At 40.2% G+C, this 10,496-nt stretch overlaps 1 protein-coding gene across 1 annotated transcript in view; it reads right to left on the minus strand.

The window, feature by feature from the left end:
• Positions 1 to 301: 301 nt before the first annotated feature.
• NMD3 (NMD3 ribosome export adaptor) overlaps positions 302 to 10,496 on the minus strand; it is a 10,561-nt gene continuing 366 nt past the window's right edge. The window contains exons 2-15 of the mRNA XM_026854646.1: positions 10,348 to 10,482; positions 9,901 to 9,997; positions 8,809 to 8,889; positions 8,316 to 8,444; positions 7,692 to 7,782; positions 7,433 to 7,511; positions 7,030 to 7,126; positions 6,653 to 6,770; positions 5,873 to 6,018; positions 5,083 to 5,195; positions 4,291 to 4,363; positions 3,675 to 3,781; positions 2,780 to 2,850; positions 302 to 2,330 (exon numbers count right to left, since the gene is read on the minus strand). Of these exons, the coding sequence (XP_026710447.1) occupies positions 2,197 to 2,330; positions 2,780 to 2,850; positions 3,675 to 3,781; positions 4,291 to 4,363; positions 5,083 to 5,195; positions 5,873 to 6,018; positions 6,653 to 6,770; positions 7,030 to 7,126; positions 7,433 to 7,511; positions 7,692 to 7,782; positions 8,316 to 8,444; positions 8,809 to 8,889; positions 9,901 to 9,997; positions 10,348 to 10,482 (1,471 nt within the window). The 3' untranslated portion in view covers positions 302 to 2,196. The remainder of the gene's footprint in view (positions 2,331 to 2,779; positions 2,851 to 3,674; positions 3,782 to 4,290; positions 4,364 to 5,082; positions 5,196 to 5,872; positions 6,019 to 6,652; positions 6,771 to 7,029; positions 7,127 to 7,432; positions 7,512 to 7,691; positions 7,783 to 8,315; positions 8,445 to 8,808; positions 8,890 to 9,900; positions 9,998 to 10,347; positions 10,483 to 10,496) is intronic.

Consider the following 10,496-nt stretch of genomic DNA (forward strand, 5'->3'; position numbering starts at 1 on the left):
GGTCCACCTTTTACAACCAGAAATCTCCTTGTCTTCTCTAGGCATTGCCTGGGCTTAGACAATGTGCTGAAATCCATCGGATTCACACCTGTTTGGAGACACTTAAAGGTCAAAAGACTAAATTTAAACTAAACAATAAGGCAAAAATTTCACTCCATGATTGTTTCTAAGCATTTCTTTGGATATTGCAAAGAAATAGTAAATTTTCAGCCCCCTGTATTTCTCCGACAAGCACACAAATGCTGACAAACGTGTTCTCATCGAGCTATGTGGATCCTTGACAGAGGAATCTAACACCCTGTCAGATTTATCCTACACATTTTTTTTTTTCCCAACTTCACATTATTAGTATTTCCCTCCTTTACATATGCCATTCCTTTTGAACTTTTTTTCCGTAAGTTAAAAAAATAAATGCAGTGGCAAAACCCACTCTCACTATGCTATACTGTTTCCTTATTTATACTGAGTTAAATCAAACGTAAGTGCACATAAACTTCTGTTGAACCACCTTTGTGCACTGAACTGAGATAAGACCAGGTGAATATAAGTACATAATGTCCTCCTATACCACTTAACGTCCTCTTTGAGCTTGCAGGAGAGAGAAAAGGGATTGTAAAGTTAACTAAAAAAATGATGGACCCCAAATACCTGAATCGTTTTTTTAATAGTTCCTATCTGGTGCATTAATTAGACATTATACAGATTGCTTTTAATCCACCGATACAGGCACAGAATATACTACAATGCAAAATTCATTGTATTTAATAGAAGTTTGCAATCTTTCTGATCAAGGGCTGCATCTTCGACTTACAGGGAGGGTTTTTTTGTGTAAGCACGTGTATCTGGAGTTTCTGCACCAAAGGAACAGAAGATACATTCTTGAGCTTCCCCAAAATATTATTATGTGGAATAATCTAGCAGTATCATAGAAAGCTTTAAACCTCTGTACCAAAAAAAGATTAAGACGGGAAAAATCCTTCTCGTGTGAAGACATGAAGGCACCAACCGGTAGGTAGGGGCTACACCTACAAATCCAGCAAACTACAACAAAATCCCTCTGGATATCCTTCCTTAGCAACTCTCTTCAGCACAACACAACCATTACTCCCAGTGTATAAACCTCTAGTTATTCAGCTGGTCTTTACACCGCAGAAGTTGCAAGGAGAGAGCACTCAGGTGTGGAGGGAACTTGTGGAACTTGCTGTGAAAGACGACTTGTAACTTCTTGAAACAGGGTGTGAAAGAAACAGGCCTGCAAGAAACAAAGACTGAGAAAAACAGCCAGAGAGAGAGGGAAGGGATGGGAGGAGCGGAGGCTGCCAGAGCTGAGGAATGGCTCAGACACTTGCAAAAACCAGAACTCTCATCATGGGGTGAATAACGTGGAGTTTGGAGTCGATAAGGCTGCTGGGATGGCACAGGATGGGGCCCTGTGGAGACAGGACAGCTCTGCTCTGGGCATCGTGTAGTTTCCAGGGCTGTCTGGTGAACAGCCCTTGGTTCATTATCTGCAAAATGCATATTAAAGTTGACATCCCTCCATATGCTAATGAAGATTAACAAGACCATGCTCGTTCCATCAGCCCATGAAGCACCTTACCCCTCCCCACCCATGGGATGCGTAGGGGACCTTGGGGATGGACCCGAGGAAAGTGGGTATGAATTGAGAGGGGGCAGAGAGAAACAGAGAGAAAAAAGACATGAAGAAGTGAAGATGGACTCATCCCTGATGAACCTGGACCACTGACCTCTATTTTTCCATTCTCTCTCCTTTCTTTTCCCCCTTTTCCCTCACTACCATTAAGTAACACAAGACATACTATATCGCTTGCCATAACTTGTCATATACTCAGCCAATTACCATGTATCCAGTTAATACATCGTGGGAAATCAGTAACTGTCCACGCGTGGACTTTGAGACTTGTCTCACCCTTGTCCACCCCGCTGGGGATTTATGAATCTAAGACACTTGTCTCCCTCGTTTGAGTGGGATGTGACAAATGCTTGTACCAGAAATTTAATTTAATTGCCAATTCTCCAAAAGATTACATATGAAATATTAATTTAGAACCATTATTTAGGTGCACAGTAGTGATCACATTACTTTCCATGTTCACATGATCAGTTTGTAATGTTTATTTATGTTTTGGGTACTTTTTCCTCATTAAGGGAATATTTATTACATTGACTAATGCATTATTCTGTCATCATATTTGCTCCCTCCCCCCCAGTGGCATCCTGGGAAATATGGAGATCTTCTAGCATTTCAGCCAGACTGATGCGTGGAGGACCATCATCATCTGTGTCGCTCTCCACTGGAATATCTGCATCTAAAAAAACAACAGGAAAAAAAAAAAACAACAACCAACCACTAACAAAGAGCTAAGCAAAGAAAACAAACCCAACCCCCCCTAAACAAACCCAAGGAAGGAAGGGGGGAGGAAACCCTGAACAACCAATAAACCACAAGACCAAAACCCAAACAAATCTTCTCTAAAACCCAACAATCCCAGGGCAATTGCCCTCATGGAAGATGCTGAATTATGTATCAAGTCCTTCACCAATCAGAGGCTGTGGGTGTAGGAGAAAATATGCTTCTCTCTGATGTTAAAGACAAGCAAACAAACCCCATCAATACCCACTCAGTGCATGTGAAATACCTGAAGCTATTATTATATTACAGCATCAAAGAATCCAAATATAGAACTTCACTAAAAATATTTTCACTCGAATATTCATGATTTAGTTACACGCAATCAAACAGTTAGGAAGGTCTTACTTCGGTAAATGTTCACATTCTTCCTTATGGCTTCATCTTCTTCGAGATCTTCAAGGAAGTCCTGGTATTGTCTGTAAGAGATGCTTATGTATTTATTGCCTTTTCCTTTGGATTTGTGCAAATTTATAAAACAAAACAAAATCAAAGAAACAAAGCCCCAAGGAAGGACGGCGATCCACAGTCCTTCAGATGTGCTCACTCCTGCTTTTTTCTTTATTATCACCTATGAGTTTCCAAATTATTTAGTTTGCTTCTCCTCATTTAAATCCAATTGCCTCATTTTTTCTACTCAATTGAACGTTGTTGAGAATCTGCTGTTGCTGTATCAGCTCTGTCACCGAACAAACCAGCGCCAAGCGTATTTTCACAGAAGTGTCCCTTTACCTCAACAGACACCAACTGTAAGCTACTAACACAATGCTTCTGGCATTACTCATCTATCTCATGATTTAAGCTCTTCTTGGCAAAAGCATAAAAATATTTGCATTTTGCAAGAGCAAACCCGAAAACCCTACAGCGTTAGCGTCTAAGATTTCAGGATTCAGTCTGTTTCCACACCACCCCAGTCTGCTGTCCTCAGTATCCATGTTCCCTGAACACCTGGGCAGTTAAGATGTCAGATGTTAAGTGCATCTCCTTAAAGCCCTTCCTGCACTAGGGAAAAGGGAAAAAAGCAGATACTGCTCTTCAGAGAACGCTGAGATCAACCTGCCCTAGGAGCCAGCACCGTGCTCATGCAGAACCAGCAGCGTTTGCTTGTGCCCCCTGAACAACCAGCCCATCAGCTTCAGCACTAGGCTGGGTTTATCCTCAGAGACACTGAGAAATGTTATTCCTGGACACGTGCAGTATCCTGGATAGCAGAGACCACAAAGCTTCAGGGCAGATACGGAACCTTTCGTCGTCTGTATCCGTGCCTTCTTTGTCCCTTTCTAGCTCCTTCAGCTTCCAGTTTCTGCGACGCTGGCGTTTGCTACGGTCGTAGCTCTTCTTTATTAAAACCTACAACGAAAACCAGCACGTATTTACACATACACACCTTCGATGCTCCTGGTGACACTTTCAAAAGCCAAATCAACACCCAGGTCTAGACTTGAGCAACTGTAAAATCAGCTCAACAAGCAGCGGAGTCAGTCTGGCACTCAGAAGCTTCACAGAGCATTTATATAGTATTTGTCAATTCAAAAGTTTCCAAACACTTTGGATTATGTCCCGAAGAGGCATAGACACTGTGGAGCTGTAACACAGTTTTCACTACACAGGGTGGTAATTTGAACAAAAACCAACAAAGAGTACAGTAATTTAAAGCAAATGTATTATTTAACCACCAGTCAAAAATTTAAGTATTGAGAAAGTAATTCTCAGAATTAGATGCTATTAAAATTTCAATATTAATATCCCTTCTACCTTTAGGCACTATGGAGCTAATGAGTATTCATTATAAAATCCTATTCCCTAATACCCCTGGGTAACACAGAGAACTTCGTAGAGAGAGAGAAAAATGGTCTTACCACATCGGGAATATTGTGTGGGTTCATCTTATTGGCAAACTCGTCATTTAAGTTGCAGTTCACCAAGTCAAATCTAAAATGAAAATAGGTATTTTATCCTACTCTTTTACATGTCTACAAAATTGAACTCAATGTATCATCTGTTTGTATTCAAGAGCAGCATAGTATAAGTTACAGCTCCTAAAAAAGATAAAACGTTTCCAAATGAAGTACAGCACAAATAAAAATTCCACATCAATATGCAGATGCCATAACTATGAATAACTCTTAGAAGCTGCTGTTCCCAAATCCTGTTCAGTAGCACTCCCCAGCCTCCTGAACCCAAACAGCAACAGCCACCGAGGTTCTGCTGGGCTCACAACAGCTCCAATAAGTCATGTTTAAGCCTGTTTGAGAACGACCTAATTTGCCTAATTTGCAAAATTTAACATTTGTCACTGCTGCATACAATACTTGCTATCAAACAAAAAGATCTGGCCTAGCACTTTAAAAATCCCTCCCACCTATTTGTGTCTAAACTGTTATTCCAGTCTGCACTCTAAAGTCAGTACTTGAGCTCTCTCAGTCCTAACAGCCCTCTTCATGAGATGACTTCTGCTAGAAAAAAAGATTTCCTGAATTAGGGCCATCTCTTCATGGCCACGATGGAAAGATTCTATCCCTTTTGCTGATTTCATTTAGAAATCCAAACAGCTCAAAACTTTCTTGATCATACACAAGCCTGTAGAGAATCCATGAATTCAGTAATTAAATAATCATGTAATAAAAAAAAAAACAAGGAACAGGACAGACCCCAAGACAAGGTCGCCGGGATTCAGAATGTGCCCCAAGTGAGTACAGCAGAAATACTGACGATCCGTATCCAGCTCTGAGGTTTTCCGTACCCAGGCTTCAGCCAGCGTGTGCTTGAGGAACGAAACACAACACTCTTGTCAAACGCAGCAGAACTTGCTGTGCTGTCAGAACATCTGCCCAACTATACTACTGGTTTAAATTACATCTATAATTCAACTGGTATTTCTACATCAAGCATTCAATGTACTGCTTGCTGCTACTCATTTCTCATCTTTACAAGAGTAAGGAAATGGACACACCAACTACCATTCACAGGAATTCCACAAAGGCTGTTTCTGTAACTAGACAAGAGTTTGTTTTGTTTTGTTTTGTTTTAAACTTTTTAACTTTCAACCACATGTAGCTTTTGACTGAGAAGAAAACATTTGGTACTGATCTGTCAGTTTTGATTAAAAAAAAATGCTTCTATGCTTCAGCAAAGCCAATTTAATAACTGAAGAGTTACAGAGCTAATAGAAAGTAATTCCAATAATGACAGTAACAAGGAGAGTTTAAACTCTTCAACAGAAAAGAATTTCTGAAAGTGGAATTCACGTAACGCCTGGGAAACTTCCAAACCAAAACACTGTCCACATCTTCCTGAGAAGAGCTTTTGTCAGTGGCAAGACAGAAAAGTAGAGACCTGACTTTGCAAGGCAGAATGACTCAAAACAAAAGTTTGGCTGAGTAGGGGAGGGAGGGGAGAGGAAGGCCCAAACCACCGGAACAACTAGAGAGGGACTCTCACCTTGTTTGATCTTGCCCCTGCACCAGCACTTTTTTTCTTTTCCTGAACCCTATTGATATCCATAATGATAAATTCCTCTAGCTGTTTGGGTTGGAACAAGCTGTTGAAAGGGTGGCGCCAGTAGGTATTGCCATCGATTTCAGCAACTGGAAAAGAAACCACCAGCACAGGCAATCACAAGGGAGAGAACTTCTTGCCAAGAAATTAAAAGGGAAGCATTAGCCAAAATGAAGGTAACTACCACATGCATTTTGTTCATGTTTATTATTCTATTTAGTATTTAGGACATGACCCATACTGCGAACTCGTGCTACAGGAGCAGTTGCTCTGTGACAGCCAAATCACGTACCATGTGTCGGAAGCACAGACCTTTTAATTCATGGGAATCACTCTCCTGGATCTATCCTTATTAGAGATGTTTTACCAGTAGCCTTTACCCGAAAATACTCAAAGCACAGTGTTTCTGGGACTGAGGTAGCTAGAGTCATAATCCAGAGAAAAACCTAGATACCGCCTAATTTTAGAGGGATATACCTGACAAATTTAAGTGCTTAGCCTAAAACATCCATGAACTTAAACCTGACACTGCACATTTTGCCTAGGATACTACAGAAATTAAGCTTAGAGAATTATGTCTTAGTTCGCTATTAAATTTCTACATCAGCAATTGTACAGATAAATTCACAACATTAAGGTCTCAAAACAGAAAATTTCACGAAAACAAAAAACAAACAAAAAAAATTTGTGCCAGCATAGTGCAGAAAAGAACCCTTAACTTACTCTGCAGAGTGCAAGGATCGATGAGGTGGATGGTGCTTGTTACTCTAATGCACACACAAATCTGGCTCATGTTACCAAGACTCTGCGCCAGTTTTGGTGACAGACACACAACATTGTCCTGCATACAAATAGAAAAGAATTTACACTCATATTTCTTTAATTTTTAATCAAGTCTTCAGAGAAATCTGAAATAGATTTCTAAACTTTGTCTTTCTCTACCCAGTAACTTCAAGATAGCTGCTAGCTGCACTTCCCACGCTTTGTGAGGAGCAGACCCCTCCATCCCCACAAATGCCCAATAAAACAGGTCTCCATCACCAAAAACAAACTCTACCCACTTCATACAATACCCTGAGGATGAAATAGAGAGAAGGTACCTTGCATATTGGAACAATTTCCACAGAGAAAGTGCTTTTGTAATTGTAGACATTACTATGAATATCATGTGAAATCAAACGCTGGGATGATTTTGATCTATTAAAGATAAAAATAGTGTTCAGGGCAGCAAGGACATTACTTGAAACAAGGAGATAATCACACAAAGTACAGCAATGGAAATGCAAATACAAAAATTAGGAAAATTAAAAAAAAAAATGCATGAGGGCTAATTTTACAATGGCCAAGTGGAAAACATGGGACTTCCACAGAAGGGATTTTGTCTGTTTTAGCTAGAATAAAGGTTCCTTACACCTTCACTTACAAAATTATTTAAAAATGCAGGATAAAAGACATTTCTCCAAAGCTTTTCCGTACTCAAGGCAATAAATGTAAATGATATACCTAGATGGAACTGTACACTGAAGAAAGTCAACCATCTTCTGGGCCTGTTGCTTTGAAGAGTAATAAAAATCCAGGCCATCTTAAAGAAAAGAAAGCTTGATGAACATATCCATTGCAAGTACTGTGTTTTTTTTTTCAAATACAATACAGAGGCTAAGCGATCTGCTGCTTATCTGTACATGCTACTAACACAAGCACCCTTCCCGTGTAACACAGCTTAGCCTGTTCTACCTCAAGACTTACAAACCACCTCACTCACCATGGATTTCTTTGATGCGAAGTGTATTTTGATGAAGCCTGTGTTTTAAAATCAGCTGCTCCAAATAGTAGAAGGTCTTCTTGTGCAGAGTCTAAAACCAAAGATAAAATTATCAGGTTATTTAAGAATCGTCCAGTGCAAATGCAGTATTTCTGAAGAATAGTTTTTATTATAAGATCATCGAGAGAAGGAATAGCCCCAAAGTCTATTCCAAGTAACCAAAAAGGTTTCAGAGATGTGCTCTACTTATGCCAAATTATTTAAAGCTTCTGTTTCTCACTGCTGTGTAACTGGTCACAAGAGAAACTATTTGAAGAAGATTTAAATATTTATAAACAATCTATCCCACTGTTTCTAACACTACCTTAAAATACAGGAGGATTTTTAGTAATTCACACAAAATCCTCCTGCCAGCTGTCATTTAAAAAGAATATGCTAATAACACTGGACAGCAGGAAGTTTTTTCTAAACTAAGATCAGTAAGAACAAAAACGAAACTTAAGCAAAAATATATCGTTGTGGCAGTGTGCAAGTGTGAGTATGTATTTTTCTAAGAAAATCCTTCAAATATTTGTCTGCCGGATTGTTCTGCCATAAAGAAATGAAAAATCAATTTGCCTCTACCTTTTGTCTGACTTGCACTACAGCTTTCCAGAAATCCTTAGCTTCGATCCTATGACAGTCTTCACACATTTGGGACTGAACTATATATTCCACGACAAATACTTGCTGAAGAACTGCTCCATTGATCACCTGCAAAACAAAAGTTTAAAAGGTCACGACCCCTGTCAAGACAGAAAGCTAGTTTACCACAGCATTCTGAAATAACTTCCACACTATACTAAAACTACGTGACAGACAGCTGTATGTAGGTCACAATTATTAGTAGTATTTTCCCAACTTTACTGCAACAGCCAATAACCTTCTTCAAACTGATGAATGGCACTTTAATGACAAAATTTAGGCAGGATGAAATCAATATTCAAGATAAGCCAGTAAACACATGCTGGATTTTACCAAAGAAAAACACTTATCTAAAATGATTAAAAATAAAATCACATTCTTTGCCATAAAAGCTTTTACAAAGCCACACGCGTAAGACTATATTCCAGTTAACCTCTTTCTGAACAGTGAGCTTCAGCTTCAGCCTCTTAGAATGTGGTTCGGTCCAAATAAAGCCTGCATCAATCAGCCGGACCTGCCGGGGGGAAAGAGCAAAAACTCAGCTCCTGCCAGCAGCTGTACTAGTACACGCAGCTCTAACGACCACAGAACACAAGCTTATGGTTTTAGCTCACAGTTCCTCAACCAAGCGAGAAAGTGAATAACCTTAATTAAGAACATATGTATCAGCATATCAAAGGCAATTAATAGTGCTTAGAGAGTCTGATCTACCTGAAATAACGGTGATGCAACCTCGGTCGCAGCAGATGAACCGAATACGTTCTTTGACAGTATCTCTGGATGCCATGTAACGATGAATTTGGACAGTATAATGGTTTTCTTGGGACTAAAAAGCCAATTTAATCTCTAAAGCTAGTAACATGCAAATTTACTGCAGCAAAAGATATTTTATATGTTTAAGTGCTAACCCAACAGCAAGAAGCTCAATAAGGCAACCCAATCAAACCTTGACGACGGTAACAAAACAATTTTTTTTGCCTAAAACACTACCTTGGAATTTTTTCCTCTGGTAAGATTCTGAACCTGAGACGCTTTATTCAACTTAAACATGTGACTTTCAATTTAATCTATATATAGACCTCTGCAACCCTCATTTATATTGTCATAAACCAGTAAGCACAAGTGTTGCATAAGCAATTTTATAAATGTAAAAAAAGAAAATTGTAAAATTAAGGTGCATTAAAAACATGTTAGCTTCTTTCAGTTAATTATGCTCAATTCCCATCTACACAGCAACAATTGTGCGTACACTGTGTGTTTTTAAGTCACAGAATTGCACTGCAAGAGCCTCCTCAGCATGCTTGGAAGTTTTTCATTAGAGCCTGTCCTTACCGAATCTTCCAAAATTCTTGTAGAGAGCTATCTGAGATCAGACTGTCATTCTCTATGTTTAATATAAATCTAAGCTCTACACCGGTACACATGGCTGCTCTGGAAGGACTGAATCCTGTATAAGCTACCTGGATTTTATTTTATGCAACACCAACAGACACACTATGATATACCAGTAGGATTTGCTACTCACCTTGCTCAGCGAAGCTTTCATTTTTTTAAGACACAAAGCAAGAAGCTCCCTGGATTCTAAGGTACACTGAATCCAAGTTCCTGGAGGCTGAAGATACCTACGATACAGGAAGCATTTTACAGCACACCGAAGCTGCTTCAGCAAATTAAACCCCTGGAAAAGATGAGCAGCTATTTTCCAAGCTTTCCGTTTTAATATCAACCACGCAGCTACGACTTTCGCCTCCCCCAGCAAAAAGATTCACGCTTTCACTGCCATCCTCACCGATTCGCCCGCTTTTTTTTTCCTCGCAAGCACCGCAAACTCACTCATTTACATCTTCCAGACACTACATACCGCCGCCTTTGGGCTTCCACAGGGCAAAAAGAAACACAAGAACGCGCAGAAAAATCGGAAGAGACCCGCTCGCCCCTGAGGGGAGGCGAGGGCGGGAGCCCGGCCGCTCACCTTTCGCACTGCCTGCAGAAGTGGAGGGTGCCCTGCTTGGGGATGCCCTCGGTGATGTCCACCTGCGCCCGCAGGCACCCCACGCACATGTTGGCCGGGTTGGGCGGGATGGGCACGCCGCACTGGCAGCAGAGGCTGCAACACAAGAG

Source organism: Athene cunicularia, assembly GCF_003259725.1.
Source record: "Athene cunicularia isolate RWA chromosome 9 unlocalized genomic scaffold, athCun1 chr9_part1, whole genome shotgun sequence".
In the NCBI taxonomy this organism is placed as follows: Eukaryota; Metazoa; Chordata; class Aves; order Strigiformes; family Strigidae; genus Athene; species Athene cunicularia.